At 45.6% G+C, this 16,878-nt stretch overlaps 1 protein-coding gene across 1 annotated transcript in view; it reads left to right on the plus strand.

Moving 5' to 3' along the window:
* The window catches only part of LOC134060022 (cytochrome P450 26B1), a 27,119-nt gene extending 18,372 nt beyond the window's left edge, over positions 1 to 8,747 (plus strand). Inside the window, exons 3-6 of the mRNA XM_062516594.1 lie at positions 2,427 to 2,702; positions 3,160 to 3,315; positions 5,164 to 5,445; positions 5,904 to 8,747. Of these exons, the coding sequence (XP_062372578.1) occupies positions 2,427 to 2,702; positions 3,160 to 3,315; positions 5,164 to 5,445; positions 5,904 to 6,296 (1,107 nt within the window). The 3' untranslated portion in view covers positions 6,297 to 8,747. The remainder of the gene's footprint in view (positions 1 to 2,426; positions 2,703 to 3,159; positions 3,316 to 5,163; positions 5,446 to 5,903) is intronic.
* Positions 8,748 to 16,878: the final 8,131 nt, after the last annotated feature.

Consider the following 16,878-nt stretch of genomic DNA (forward strand, 5'->3'; position numbering starts at 1 on the left):
GTGTTTATATGAATGGGGTGTGCTTGATATGGCTGACCTCCACACAAGTTGACTGACCGGGAGAAGGAGAGCTGAAGGGGAAAGTGAAGTCTGTGGCCCCAGAGCCGTGATAGCCAGAGGTGAGAGGATAGGCAATACAGACCAGGCCAGATGTGGACGGTCAGAGAGAGAGAGAAGAGAGGTCCAGCGTGATCCTCCTGGACATCCCCTCCATGTGCCTGCTCCTGTTTAACTCTATGAGCCATTACAGTGCAGTGACCAATCACAATGCAGCAGATGCAGCAGCAGCAGCAGCATCATTTTGTGACTCAGACATGACGACCAAAGTGGCCACAGAGAGAGAGAGAGAGAGAGAGAGAAAAGAGAGAGAGAGAGAAGAGACTGGACCTTCTGTGGACACAGAAGCCGGCGAAAGATCACTCGAGTGAACAAGAAAATATGACATAAGTGAGAGATGAGGGAGAGCTCACAAGAGGAGCTAAATGGCTGATGGAAAGAGAGAGAGAGAGAGAGAGAGAGAGAGAGAGAGAGAGAGGGAAAGAGAGTGAGAGAGAGAGAGGATCAGTGGTCCCTTATTACTTCGCCCTCGCGTCTTTACAACTGTGGAAAAGCTTTGCAGAGGGAGTCATGGTATTTGGGGTGAGTTGGCGTATAAAAAGTGCTATTGTTAGTCGGCAGAGCTGGAGTTTTTGAGGGGAACATGGATGTTATTTCACCAAACAGACCCTCGCGACTGAGGCGCATTAGAAATGCCCTGTTCTGGCCAGGAAAATCTTACCTTTCCCTGTGACTGCTGACAGCAAGGGAAACTCTCCCTCTCTCTCTCTCTCTCTCTCTCTCTCTCTCTCTGCTTCGGCACATAAGAATATGTTTAATTTCAACGGAGAGAGAGAGAGAGAGAGAGAGAGAGAGAGAGAGGGGAGAGAGGGAGACAGAGAAGGAGTGAAATAGTACGTACAGATGTTTGGGGGAGGTGAAATATTTAAGTTTTTCCATGAGAGAGAGAGAGAGAAAAAAAAAATATGTAAGGAAAACAAACTAAAAGACGTCGCCTCTTCTGTGGATCTCCTGGCCCTGTCTGTGGGATAATATTTAGATGACATTTCCATTCATTAGTCTGCTCAGAGTGGGTCCCTGTCCCAGAGCTGTGACTGGACTTGAGGTCAACCGTTCAGGGCATTATTCGACCTGAGTGTGTGTGTGTGTGTGTGTGTGTGTGTGTGTGTGTGGTGGGGTGGAGGTGGTGGGGGTGAGTGTGAAGCTGACTAACTGAAGTACTCAGACTTACAAGACTGCAACATGTTTTAATGTCACTGGCAGTGTGGGGCTAACCCATGTGGGTGTTAGGGGCGTGTGTCTTCAGGATAAAGTCAAAGTGGAAGACTTACAAGACACACACACACGCACGCACGCACGCACGCACGCACGCACGCACGCACGCACGCACGCACGCACGCACGCACACACACACACACACACACACACACACACACACACACACACACAATCTCCCTGGAACTGGAGCTATATTGTTAGCAATACAGCAAGGTAAAAAGGCATTATTGAGCTAGTTGTATCATGGTATAAAGGTAAATATATTCAGACAGTTCTGAAAGTAAAAACATGGTGTGGCGTGAGCTCAAGTGGTCATGTGACTGCCCAGCCTGGCTCTTTTACATCCTGTCTCCCTCTCTCTTGGTATGAAGGAGCAATGCCCTATATCCCGCAGACAACTACTCAGGGAGGATTAGATGCGTTCAGATAGCCGTGTGAAAAGAACGGATCATTTCTTCGCACTCCGAGAGTGCCGCCGCGCTGTGTGTGCCCAGACCTGAGTGGCAGCACAGCCTGTACTTTCTGGGCAGTCGGGGCAACCTCAGAGTGCCCGCTGGAGTCTGCCCGCTCCTCTTGGATGTTCCTCTCTGTTTGGGAATTGGTAGGCTTGCTGTTGAGATGGATCACATGGCGTACTGTCTGTCTGTTCGTTTTTGTCCTCAGGGTTCTAGTCTGTGTTTCAGATGGGCTTTATTTTTCTTTTTAGGACTGATTTGTTTTAAGCTGTTTTTTGTTTTAAACTGTTTTCGTGGTGGAGGTTGTGGTGGAATGTCATTAGGATGAGTTGGAATAAACTTTCGAAAAAAAAGGATAGCACTCGCAGTTCTTTTTTATTCGCCCCATGGACATTTCGGGCAAGCCGCCCTTCTTCAGCGTGATTATGACGATTAGGATCAGTTGGTACAGTGACTTAAGAACTTCAATGCTCTCTCTCTCTCTCTCTCTCTCTCTCTCTCTCTGTCTCTCTGACTCTCTTTCTCTCTCACTCTCTCTCAAACACACACTCACATACTCACTCACACATTCACACAAACACACACACAGAGTATCACCAGTAACAACAATGTGGGCTCTCTGATCCCATTCTGCAGGTGTTTGCCAAGGTTTTCAGCCACGAAGCCCTGGAAAGTTACCTGCCCAAGATCCAGCAGGTCATCCAAGAGACCTTGCGGGTCTGGAGCTCCAACCCCGAGCCCATCAACGTGTACCGCGAATCCCAGCGGCTCTCCTTCCACATGGCCGTGCGGGTGCTCCTGGGCTTCCGCATCTCAGACGAGGAGATGTGCCACTTCTTCAACACGTTCCAGGAGTTTGTGGACAACCTGTTCAGCCTGCCCATTGACCTGCCTTTCAGCGGATACCGGAAGGTAAGCAAAAGAGCCAGTGGGATAGCTGCGGTCGGTTCAGTTGGCGGAGACGATCTTCTCTCAATTTAGCTCGGTTCGACTTTATTTATAAAGAGCCATTAACAACTGGAATTGTTTCAACGTGCTTAACAGAGCCCAGAACCTGATTCCTACCTTGCTGTTGTAAAACACATGTCTCAGAGTAGTCTCAGAGTAGTCTCAGAATAGTTTTAGTCTCTCGAATCAGACACTTGCTTCTCTATTGTTAGATGATGTTTGCATGACAAGATAATGTGTCCTTGATACTTTCATGACAAAATATTGGCCTCTGGTTGCTTGAAAGCCTGGTACAGATGTAGCATTTTATCTATCGCTTTCTAAAAAGCTAACAAAACTAGCGTGTAAAAAGCCCCGCAGCTTGAATGAATAACTGTGAGTGGCTCTGGATAACTTCAGCATGTCCTCTCTCTTCTGACAGGGTATCCGTGCCCGCGACAAGCTGCAGAAGATGATCGAGAAGGCCATCCGGGAGAAGCCTCTGTGCACGCAAGGGAAAGACTACGCCGACGCTCTGGACGTCCTGATGGAGAGCGCCAAGGAGAACTCAGCTGAGCTCACCATGCAGGAGCTGAAGGTATGGAGCCTATTTCTCTTAAGGGGCGTCAACGCCGAGAATGACAACTAAAACGACGACGATAACGATTAACTATTGTGATAACGATAACGATATCGATAATGCTATTGATAATGATAAAGATAACAATAACGATGATAATCAGTTGATTATGGTATCACTCTAGAAGCTAGCTAATATGATGTCGTTATCATTATAATTTATGTGTGGACGTTATCATTCATATTATCTAGTGTCACCTGGAGTCGTTATAGTTATCTCTCTTGGTGTGAACGGCCCTTTATTCTGACTTCTGAGAAATCCAATATACCCCTCCCACAAAGTGATTCCTCCTCCTCGATCAGAAGGACTCTCTTCAACAGAGAACATTTTGCCCCCCTCAGCAGAGTTCCAAAGCTGTTGTCCTGATGTGATATCTGTCGGCCTGGTGCGTCTCTGAGTGAACATGCTGATTTAATTGCCCGAATGTGCCGTGGTGCTGGAGGAGGCATGTTATCAGCACAGATACAGTTTATGACTCGACGAGTGCTTATGCGTGTTTGTGAGTTTTATGAGTGTTTGCATCTATCAGCGCAGAGCATGCGTCTCATTTATTGAAGTTATTGTGCGAATATCCAACACTGTGACACTGAAGTGAGAGACCTTGGACGGGTCAGCGCTCTCAGACTCAGCTCTGCATCTCTGCTGGCCTCCAGGTCTTCCCCAGTCCACTCCCCCCCCCCGTCTCAGAGAGTTTTGAGGTCGGGCCAAAAATGAGTCAACACCCCTGTCAAGAGAGCAACAGTGGCTCCTCCAGTGACAGCACACACCTCTGCCCCCCCCCCCCCCATAACTGCCCCAGACCCCCCCCCCCCACCCCCCATCCCCCTCAGCCAGGCGCCCCCACGTCAGGAGTCCAGATGCACGCAGCGTCCCCAGGCCCTCGTGCCACACGGGGTGATGTTGACATTCTTTGACGTAAATGATAGCCAATGAACGGCCCTTTTTTTCTCTCTTTTTCTGACCATGCATGTTATTTCTTTCGACCTTGTTATTCTAGCCACTCTTACCTCCACGCCCCACTCTTTTTTTTTTTCTCCTCCTTTTTTCTTGCTCTCCCTCATAATTTCCACCCTCGCTCCTGAAACGAAAGCTCTGTGTAGTCTAGTCTGGCCCGAGCCTGAGCTTGTGCGCCGCCACGCCATGCCACACCACACCACGCCGTTGCCCTTCTCTCGCCCCGGGCCGGCGACGTCGTCTCTCCCCAAGCGCCCCCCCCCCCCCCCGGGGGGCAGACGGGGGTGGATCCCCCTGCCGTGTCAGCACCGGCTCAGCAGCATGTTGTCATTTTTCGAGAGAGAGAAAGAAAAAAAAGAACGAATGATTTCAAAAGAGTCAAGGAGCGCAACCTGTAAGCAGAATGAGCTCCTGAGGCCTCCACGTTGTCCGCCAAAAAGAAGGAAAAAAAAACGCCGCCACCGGTCTCCGCTCCGTCTGAGGGGTTGTGTAACGGCTGTGAATGTGCGAGCTTGTTAAAGCCAACGCTCGGGGAGAAGTCGGGGAAGGCTTATGCTTGACCTGCCGTGTCCCGCCTGCCTCCCGGAGTCCGAAGAAGGGGAGAGAGAGAGCGCGCGAGTGAGCGAGCGAGGGGGGGGGGGGGGAGAATGACCGCAGTGTTCGCCTGCATAGTTCAATCGGTGGTTTTTATTTGTTTTCCCGACGTCCATCCAAGCGTCCACTGGTCCATTAAAACATCCACTCGAATAACTCCCTCCGTCCATCTCTCCCACCCTCCCCTCCATCCCTCCATCCCCTCCATCCCCTCCCTCCCTCCATCCCTCCATCCCTCTTTCTCTCCCTCCTCCGCAGGAGTCCACGGTGGAGCTGATCTTCGCCTCGTTCGCCACCACGGCCAGCGCCAGCACGTCGCTCATCATGCAGCTGCTGCGGCACCCGGCCGTGCTGGAGAAGCTGCGCGAGGAGCTGCGCACGCGCGGCATCCTGCACAACGGCTGCCTGTGCGAGGGCGAGCTGCGCCTCGACACCATCTGCAGCCTCAAGTACCTCGACTGCGTCATCAAGGAGGTGCTGCGCCTCTTCACGCCCGTCTCCGGCGGCTACCGCGTGGCCATGCAGACCTTCGAGCTGGACGTGAGTGTGTGTCCCCCTCGTCGTCGTCTCTGAGCGTTCTTTGGCCTGTTCTCCTACTCCTCTGGCCTCAGCTGGGATATGTTCGCCATCATTTCTGCCTTGTCAAAAGCATCGTTTAACGGTTATGGTTATGGCTATTTGGCAGACGCCTTTGTCCAAAGCGAATGCATCAAATGACTGTATCAAAGGCACTTAGATATAGTTCAAATACACGTATTTTCGTACGTTTATGTTTTTCTGAAATCATGCACCCCCTTATTGCCTTTTGAAAAACTCTTAGTTGTGACCTGACTCCCGTATTGTCCCTCAAACCTTTATTTAAATTCTAAATTAGATCAGAATTCACACACAAATCAACATACTTTTCCCTCAAAAAGTTGATGTTTCTGTACCATGTAATGTTTCTCTCGATAAGAAAGACTAATGAAACATATCATCTCCGTCTCTCCCGCACACAGGGTGTCCAGATCCCTAAAGGCTGGAGCGTGATGTACAGCATCCGCGACACCCACGACACCTCGGCCGTCTTCAAGGAGGTCAACGCCTTCGACCCCGACCGCTTCAGCGAGGAGCGCGGCGAGGACAAGGAGGGCCGCTTCCACTACCTTCCCTTCGGCGGCGGCGTCCGCTCCTGCCTGGGCAAGCAGCTGGCCACCCTCTTCCTGCGCATCCTGGCCATCGAGCTGGCCAGCACCAGCCGCTTCGAGCTGGCCACGCGGACGTTCCCACGCATGGTCTCCGTGCCCGTGGTGCACCCCACCGACGGACTCAAGGTCAAGTTCTTCGGCCTGGACTCCAACCAGAACGAGATCATGGCCAAGTCGGACGAGCTCCTGGGCGCCACCGTCTGAAGGGGTGGGGAGGGTGGAGGAAGAGACAGGAAGTCGAGTGGGTGGGGATTAAAAAAAAAGGTGGAGGCACTATAAAACACACGTACTGAAGAGGATGTCGGGGGCGGAGCAAAAAGATTTCCACTCTCGCCGTGGAGCTTGTTATTTTGCAGTTTTCTCACTCCTCCGAAACTGACAGACCCTGTGAAAAGAGCGAAACATTCTCTTTTAGCTTTTGTCAGTGTCCTTTTTTCAGACTTCAGCCTGCCAAAAATGTATAGTCCTTGTTGTTTTTCATACAAACACTTAACGACTTAAAAAATCTTAAAAAGGACAAATATGTTTAACAGAGGAAAAGAAATGTAACGTTAACTTTGGAGAGAAACTCATGTTCAAAATAAGTTATGCACAAATAAGTGTCTGTCTGTGTGATGAGGGATTTGGAGATGAAAATGACAGTGAATGGAAGGATTGGATGAGCTTAATCCAGGAAAGTTGATCAAACAGGGTAAAAGAGTGGCTCACTTTTAATGGTAGGACATGATTAGCCAATGTTAAAGCTATAGCAATGCAGCGGGAAAGTGCCAGGTTTTTGATGTCTCTCTGGAGGTGAAGGTGTGGCCTCACATGTTAAGACTGTGGAGAGCTTGCCTCAGCAGTAAAAGAGGGGAGACTCAAATTCACTTACTAAAAAATGTAGACGTAGTTTTAGAGGGTTCTGAATCAGAGAGAGAGGGCTAGACGTGCATGCTCGGGATTTTACTTTTCAGGGTTTGTCTTTAGTTGCATATTGGATGTGTCAAACTCTATGTGTGTGTGTGTGTGTGTGTGTGTGATCTCATATGTCTGTGTGTGTGTTTGTGTGTGTGTGTGTGTGTGTGTGTGTGTGATCTCATATGTCTATGTGTGTGAGAGTGTGTGTGTGTGTGTGTGTGTATACAGTATGTGGTACCCTTTTTATCGGGGGAGGGGATGCTGTTCTAGCAGTGGCGTGTGTGCGAATGTAAGAGCGGCATTGTAAGCTAGTATGAATGAATGAAGTGTATATGCAAACTCAGGTGTGTTTGGAGTCCAGAATGCCTTCTAGACTATTACTTGTCTCACTTTGTATCTGTCCTGCACATAAGACTAGTTATAATCTTTAGCTTCTACTTTGGGAGAAAACCCCTCAACCTGTGCTTTATTGCAGCGATGTGATTGAGGATGTCTCTGTAAGACAAAACAATTCTTTTTTGAGCCTCAAAAACATGTATCACCCAGCGAGATTGCATATCCCTGGTGTTATCCAAATGGCCTAAATCAGAGATTCATGAATGCAAAGGGAGAAGGGAGATAACTAGCTACGGAACTGAAGAACTAAAGGAACCCTTGTTCTTGCTGCTTGAGAGTCATATATTTTTCTTTCGGAGCAGAGTGCCAATGACCTCTCACAAGAACGTGACATTTAAAAAGTTTTTTTTTGCTGCTCCACTCTTCAACACTAAAATGCAAAGTCAAAGTTGACACCGCTTACCAGATGGAGTTTAGAACATACCTCAAAGGTTCTCAAAAAAAAAATTCACCTAAACTAAAGAGATCTTTTGAACGGAAGGCTTCATCATGGGACTGCTGGTGGCATCCTAAGCTTGATATCCGATTGATACCCAGCAGAAGCTGATGAGTAAACTGAGGCGGGCGGGGGGTGGGTATAAGGACCCTTGTTGATGTCTGGGATGAAGACCCTGCAAGGAGGAACCCTTCTCTGTATCCTCCACAGATCACGCGAAGAACATTTTAATCTGTGACCAACCATGCCACTGATTTTTTTTATTTTGTAATGAATGGAATTTAAAAAGAAAAAAAAAGTTATTAAGTCTGCTGCTTCTTGTGTACAATTTTTTTCTAACTGAGAGATCTAGAATGTGAGGGTGATATGTGAGGAACGGGCAAATATCCACATTTGTGTGAGGAAGGAGGGACAGGAAAATGACTCAGTTAGAAAGCCATGGGTAACGCCTATCTGAAATGTCTAATATCCTAACATTATTCACATTAATTTTATTATTGTAATAAATATTATTTTAAGTGCTATTTTTGTTATATTCCAGAATAGAGTTTTAGTATAAATAAAGTTGGTTGGTAAATATTGTTATATTTAGTATGATATGAATTTCAGCTATATTGTAAACAGTGTTTAAATGTTAATATTGTTTTATGTTATTGTAATAATTATTATTTTATTATTATTATTATCATTGCATTCAGTTAATATTAATAAAAACAGAAGCACTTGCGAGGTATGTTTATATTGAGTGCCATGCAAATACATGTTCTATACTTTATTGAATGCTGTTTTTGCCTGTACATAATATTGTATTTCGTCTGTGTTTCACTTAGTTTATGAATGTTTTTTTCATCCTCTTTTTTTTACCGTGATTCTTAAATGTACTTGCCAATTTTATAAACTCCTATAATAAACTGTTATGTGAAAAAGCAGCATTGTACTCTTGAGATTTACATTTTTGACTTCTTAACACCACATATTTACATCCTGTCCCCCTCTTTGCTTCTAACTGCCCACAGAGGATAAGGGTCCTGGCCTGACTGGGACAATGCAGCACTTTATTTTATTCATGTTCCGGTGATTGATTGTCCCCCGGGGTTCGTGCAAATGTGTTTTTACACAGAGCACAATCTTTTTGATTACAGCTAAAGGCATACTGTGTTTACCACACGGTCCTTTGTCATAGTTTCACATAGTTTTGAGACCGCAAAACACTCTTCTGATAGACTCCTGGCCTTTGCTCTGGCTTGAAATGTGCAAAAGACAAGAGAGAGAGAGAGAGAGAGGAGAAGGAGAGAGAAGGGAAAGATGTATGGTCAACAGATTCATGTTTTATGTTCATGGTCAGGAACCAGTTTTAGTAACAAAACCCTATGTAACATACACACACACACACACACACACACACACACACACACACACACACACACACTTACATACAAACAAACCAGCAAAGTGGAATTTATCCAGTTAGCCTCTAAACAGTTTGAATCTCCACACAGCAAAACGAGAGAAAGAGTGCAGGAATGCTATGAAATAAAACACTTTTTTTTCCATATTCACTTCTTCATTCAACGCTCGTCCATATAAACATACACAGATCTTTCATGCTCATGTCAGGCCGGGAGAGCAGGGAACAACCACAGCAAACAATTCAACAAACAAACAGCCAAATCCAATAGATGCCAGATGTGTCCGGCTGCATCGCCATCCCCTCTGAGCCATCAGTAATTGCAAGCTGTACTCTCTCTGGAATTGATCAGTGAGCCTGCTCAGCCTTGTGTCCATGTTTTCAGTGTCCAGGAGATGTGATTTTTTTTTTTTTTTTTTTTTTTTTTTTACCAGAAACTCACATCTTGGCCCAGTTCACCATCCATGAGGTGGATCTGAGCAATCAGATCAATAATGGAAGTTGAAATCTGTCCTTGGACTGTTTTCTTTTTTTTTTGTATGACTAGTCATATGATGATCCCATGACATTTCGTCAGGTTCACAGAAAGGGCCACAAGATATTTTAGAAACAGTCATGGACGACTGGAAATCCGTCAACATATGGATGCATATCAAATTCTCTGCATTCTGGCACCCTCTGTGGTTAGGACTAGATACTGTTAGTCATTTTCAACCCTTAACATTTCAACCCCAACATTTTCCTCATAAACAAAGACCTTGCCTACAAACACATTACATGACTGGGTGCTAAGCACTGTCCCATAGCCATCCTTTGACATAATATATTCGACTTTATCATATCAATCCCCAAGTCTAAAAAATCGTCACGTTTTGTCTTTGCATCGAAATCAAATTTGATAGATTATGTTTTTCGATATTAATACATACAATTGTCTCTGAATGAAAGTTCAGGGTGAATATCTAGATCTGAGTGAGTGTTCAGTTGTTCAAATTTCTGTAAGACACAACCAGATGGCTAGTCTTCGTTCACCTCAATATGTCAATATAACAGATCGCCGCCATACGACTATCAGAAGTCTCTCAGCCATCTTAAATTACTGAAGAAAATCAATGGGGTCACTGATTAAATTGAAATATTCATGGTAAAGGGCACTCACAGTAACATGAATGGGGGAAGGGGATGTGAAAGCTAACCTTGGAGGGATAAAATACAGGAAATCGATGCATCTGTAAAAAGCAAACAATGTCAATTCACTGACTGATCGTCTTAATCTGAAAAGTAACGATTGACACCCAAGAAAGTGTGCAGCTGTATCTGATACAATGACTCAGTCATATTCTCTGATGAAAACATGTTCAAATAAAAAAAATGACCATCCCTTAAGGGTGTTGGTTAAGGCAGGTCTACGGCCAGGAGAGCATTTGAGCTGTGGCCTGGTTCGTGGTGAGGACTCCAGCAGCAGCCACAGATGCGTGTGAAACTTGTGTGACCTGAACCACTTGATCTCCTTGCTCTCTGTGGAAAAGAAGGGAAAGGAAGAGATCGAAGGAGGGAACAGATGGGGATGGGGAACAGAATTGATATAAAGCATGATTCCCGACATGACATCCAGCTCTGCAAAGGATCATTTCATCAGAGAAGAGTTATGCTCAGTGTCTTTGCTGGTTGGATCCATTTCACACCCCGACAAGCTTCTGTCTCAAGGCCCAGTACAACTTGCATCTGTGCCTACACCCCTCTTAAGCACCCCCACCCCCTCGCCACACACACACACACACACACACACACACACATCCCTCCCCACCACACCAACACCACCCACCACCACCATCACCACCACCTCTACCGGCAGGCTCCACCTTTCTGCTCCTCTCCATCAGCATCTAAAATGTGATTACACTTGCCCCTCGTGCCCTTATCTGGTCTTCCACAGAACAGAACAATGGATTTCTTTCAGAGCTTCTCTCTTCTCCAACACCACCCCCACCCTCTCCCCTGGTCCTCCTCCTCTCCCCCCCCCCTCCTCTTCCCTCTCAACCCCCGTTTCAGAATGCCGATTTCCGACCACAATGTTTGGGAGTCAGCCTCGAAGCAGACATTTGGAAAGAGGGAGATAATTTTAGGACGGCTGGACCCGCTCATTGTTTCTTGAAGGCGAAGCCGTCTGGGCCTTCGCCACGGTCGCTCTGGTGCCACGACCCCTCCACGGCGAGCACGGCTCGGCTCGGCTCGGCCCAGCCGCCCTCCCTCATCTCGTCTCATCTCAGCTGGATTCCGCTGCTTCAGCTCAGAACTTCTTTTTTTTTTCTTCTTTTCTTTTTCGCTTGGAGCCCCTTTGCCAGCTTGCCGTAATTAGAAACACACAGGGTTTCATTCAAGAAAAACACCAAACCCCGAGGATGTGTTAGCACATTTTTGTATGTGAGTGTATGTGTTGGATGATATGAAGTATAAATGTGCAACCGTGGATGTCAACTGAATTTTGTCACAAGTTTGTACATAGAGATTTTGCAAAATGTCTATACGATCGAAAATACACAGATACGTGAATATAACAATTTGGGTCTTATTACTGTACATTGGGTCAGATACAGAGAGAGGTTCTGTCTCCATTTACTACTGCCATATTATACTGTATCTACTCACCAGCATTTTAACTTAATACATCTGGTTAACATTAAGATCTGCATCTACTATATTGGGCAATGAAGCCTCACTTCCCTGAACTCGTTATACTCAATATTTACCTTCCCCATGTAACTATATTTCATTAAGCCCATCGTAATAACCACTCAGGGATACATGAGATAAAAAGTCTGGTTCGGTCGATACGAAAGTGTCACAAACAGTTCACCTTCACATAACATGGGCATACATTGATAAATGTATAGCGTCCATGCAATCTCAACTCTTTGATCATAATTAAAATGTAAAATAATTCTCAAGTAAAACTGTATAATACTATTTGTGCTTTACTAGGCATTCTCTGAGGTTGTGTGTACTGTAGGTGTGTATGTTTAAGCAATGTGGGATAAGTGGTGGAATAGCCTACATGGGTGTTGTGTGTTGTGTGTGTGTGCGTATGTGTGTGTGAGAGAGAGAGAATGAGAGAGAGAGAGAGAGAGAGAGAGAGTGAGAGAGTTTTGTTTGCGCACACACTGTACAAAGAGGGAATGGAAATTGCGTCCTTGTCAACAACCCTGATGTAAATTCCCATGTTTTGAAATAACGACTGGAAACTTGTATTATGATTCATGAGCACAACACCCAGCATTCATTTAAATACTGAACAGGGGCCTGGACTGGGACAGTTTAGACTAACACTTGAATTGTAAAAACGTTCACGCAAACTCATTTGACCCTTCATCTTGATGCAGAACAAACCATTCCTACTGCACTCAAGTAAACGCTCCTCTCAGGTTCACAAATAACCGGAGGCATGTGGCTTGCGTTTGGTATACAGAGAGTACGTGAGGGTATAACAGAGATGTTATGGATAAGGTGTAGTGGAAAAAAAAAAGTCTTCTGATAAGGCGTTGTATCAGACATCAAAACTGGGGAAGATAAACTGTATGTAGGTGGTCCCTTGTGAGAATCGACGTGGCTGTATACTGAAACTCGTAAAAAAAAATTAAACAAACTCACTCACCACTCGGGCCTTTTTTATGACAGATGCCCGAGTGACCTCGCATATGTGTGAGGAGGGCTGCCTGTATTGCTGTCTGAGACAAACAAATCACATCATGATGAAACTGCGTAAAAAACAAACCCCTCATTAGGCTGTGCAATTTCCTCTTAGTTACAAACCAGTGGCCGCAAAGAATGCAAAACAAGAATGTGCCAACCAAATGTACCAACTTTACACAATCACTTGGATAACTAAACAAAGCATACAGGTTGAATATACAGACACACTCCCACACCCACAAGCCACAAACACAAACATACATACAGTACATACATACATACTGTACATACACAAATAAAGACATACATGCATACATACATACATACATACATACATACAGTACGATACATACATACACACACATACACACACATACATACAGATACACACACACACACACACACACACACACACACACACACACACACACACACACACACACACATACCGGTACATACATACTGTACATACATACCTACAATACACACTGTACAATTTAACATACTGTCCTGTAATGTCCAGTTTACTGTACACCATACTGTACATGTATTCCGGCTGTGTATTGAGTATGTGTGTTATTGTGTCCATTTGTGTCTTTCAACCTGTGAAGCCAAATTTCAAATTTCCCCATCTGTGGACAATAAAGATTATCATTCTTCTTCTTCTTCTTCTTCTTCTTCTTCTTCTTATTGAGGTAAACCGTTAAATCTGTATGCTCTATAGGCTTTGTGCTTGTATGGGCCTACAGTCTCTCTTTGGGGTTCTGAAGCTCATGTTTACAACACTTGGGTGCACTGTAGACACTCCTCGGCACCTGTTCCCGTTATATTTGCCTGATGCTACCAGCAGACACTCCTCTTCTCCTCAAAAACCTCCTTCTAAGGCCTGAATCCAAGTTTACCCTTTCACATGTGTATATCGCTCTGTTTCTTGCTCTTGTATGCAACGCTCCAGGTTATCTTATGATGATACCTGAAGCTGTCAGACTATTTCCTGTATTTCTTATTCCTCTCAGCTGTGCATTAAGATCTCTGAGTCTGTGTATGTTCTCACATGTGAAATCCAACATCATGATCCATCATCCATCTGTGTTTCAGATGGGTCATAAGCAGTAGGCATAAAAAAAAACCCAGCAACACCATATGACTACAGAACCCCCTGGTATTTTCAACAATCTGACACCACTTACTTTGGGTCACCCCGAGGTCGAAAAGAATGTTCTCTGTTGTTGCGTACGGAATCCTGAAGCACATTTCCCCGTTTCTGTGTAATTTCCAGTCATCATCCCGTGTCATTCCGTTTCCCCCCCGTCATACGCCAGCCTTGGCTGGGAACAGCACCCAGTGAGAGGGAACCTCTGGGTGTCTGGACACTAATTAGCCCCCTGGACGGTGACGATAACACCAGCGAGGATCCACTGGAAATCCATCCGATTACGCCAAGGGGGCTGCGCCACACGTGTTAGTCACTATCAGTATCAGATGGGTCTCAGTGCACCACACACCAAAGGGACACGGTGCGTTTTCGTCACGGCACACTCACACACACACACACACACACAGTGGTGCGCTCCACCCCGACATCACCACGGTGGTTCGCTGACGCACACTTCGTCTCACACACACGCGGGATTGTGCAATGACTCAAAAAAGGGGAGCGCGAGCGACCACACATTTGATCATGTTTAGGGGGAGAGATGAGCCCTCTTCACGCTGAGTCTCCTGATTGGTAGAAAGCCCTTGAAGAACAAGCGGCGAGGTGTCTTGACGGGAGATTTATTTCGTGACGAATGCCAGATGTTCCGCATCCTGCACCCCTTTGGTCATCATGGCAGCGAGTGCGGCGTTGACTCAGCTCCTCAGCCACCCTTACGAGGCCAGCGGAGGGACGTGGGGCGGGCAACCACGGGGAGGTGACCGGATGGAGCCGGGCGCGGGTGATGCAATGGCCCGGTGACACAGGACATTCTAAAATGGATGGTTCTGGTCCTTGATTATGATTGGCTGAATCGCGTTGATTACTGTATGTTTGACTGAATGTGGTTGTAAAAACCAAACGCAACCATTTACCATCGACCGCATTTAGTTCCATGTTGATGCCCTTCGTGATCAACAAAAGCTCGTTAGCTGTTCTAAACTCACTGGAACCAACAGTCTCGCAGGGCTTATTGCTCAACTACAAACTGGTCCTCTCAGGCTAAAATCACTCTCAGAGATAGCTTAGCATTACAGCTATTACCTATGGTAACTTTTCCTATCCTCTCACATTTAAAGGCTTTATAACACATTAATAAACAATTAACTACTTCATAAAAGTAGCACCTGTGTTTATAAAGTGCTTATGTCAAGACTCACTCTAATGGCATAAATATGTAAAAACGTCATACCTTTTATTTATAATTCTCATGTCAGGGGAAACTCCGGGTTATGATGTGAAAGATGTGAGGATGTCCTCTTAAGTAAGGGGGTTCTTGCTTTCACATTTCACCTTATATTGGCACAGTGCAATCTATTATATTGTGCATGAGTGCATCCACATACTGACAAATCCAGTTTGTAAAAGCACGGATCCCAAAGAGCCCCCTTACTTAAGAGGACATCCTCACATCTTTCCAGGTTAATTAGTACTTGTGAATGTGTTATAAAGCCCTGTGTAAGTTACCCTTCAAATATGGGGTATCTTATTAGCCTTTTTAGTGACTGAAATATAAGAGAGCTCTGCCGATCCCTGTGACTCTTTAAGAGCATGAGTTCATCCCTTAGAGCCCCAACAGTTTGTTTGAAATGTCACTGTGATGTTCTAGCACACATGTGTGCACACACCAGTCACCCACTCGCCCCATGCGCAAACAATACACATGAATAATCACTCAAACAGATACAGACGAAGCATAAGTCACACTGAGGTCACTGTGGTTTCTTGGCATTACATCACCATCTGCTCATTTCATGGCTATAAATTAGCATCTTAAGTTAAGAGCCTGCAGATACTTGTTGAGTGTTAAGACCTTGGATACACCCCACACCACATCCCAAACCCACATATACAGAGAGAGAGAGAGAGAGAGAGAGAGAGAGAGTTACAGAGAGAGAGAGAGTGAGAGAGAGCATGGTGTTTTGGAACATTGAGCCGAGCTCCAGAATGGAATCTTGTTTGTTCTTGTCATTAATGCTAATAAGTTAATTGAGAGATGGCCAAAGTGAAGTTGGGTTGGAGACCACTGAGCAGGGAAGGACAACAAGATGGATGGATGACATGCTGTGGTAGAGGACGAGTGGTATTTCAAATTAGGAAATGAGCAGCACTCTATTACAGTAAATCACCCCGCAAGCCGCTACACAGAAGTATGCCGTCTTTATGTAACGTGCACGATGACCTCTAACCTGGAGCTCTGAATTTAGTGTGCTAGTGCCAACCACTTAATCATGTCACCCTTTGAAAAGGATCAGGATTCTTGCAGAGATGTCATTGTGACGATATATATGTATGTATATATACAGTATATGATGTGATGTGACGGTACATACCCTTAAGGTACATATAGGCCAACTTGCTGAAATGAGGACGTTCAGCTGCTATGCCAGAGTTTGGCAGGTGGCTCTCTGTAGTATAGGCTTCCCCATGGTCCTCCACACACATGCTTCACTTCTGTGTGTTTGGAGATATTCTGTGGCTCTGATAGCGAGCCAAGACTCTGGGATTGAGATGCAAAATGTGCTCCGACAATATATATAGTAACCAAAAGACGGAAAGAAGGGAAGAGAAAGGGGAAAAGAGCAGTAAAAAAAAAATAAAGATCAGACGCAGAGAGTAGAGAGAAACTGCGGCGAACAGTTTAATATCAAGATGACTCAAAAAGAGGGGGGAAAAGGGGAAAAAGGGGGGAAGAGGGCGGAAGAAAAGGAAGAAAAGGAAAAAGAGGGGAAGAAAGAAATGAATAAAAAGAGGGGACGAGAAT

Source organism: Sardina pilchardus, chromosome 16 (assembly GCF_963854185.1).
Source record: "Sardina pilchardus chromosome 16, fSarPil1.1, whole genome shotgun sequence".
In the NCBI taxonomy this organism is placed as follows: Eukaryota; Metazoa; Chordata; class Actinopteri; order Clupeiformes; family Clupeidae; genus Sardina; species Sardina pilchardus.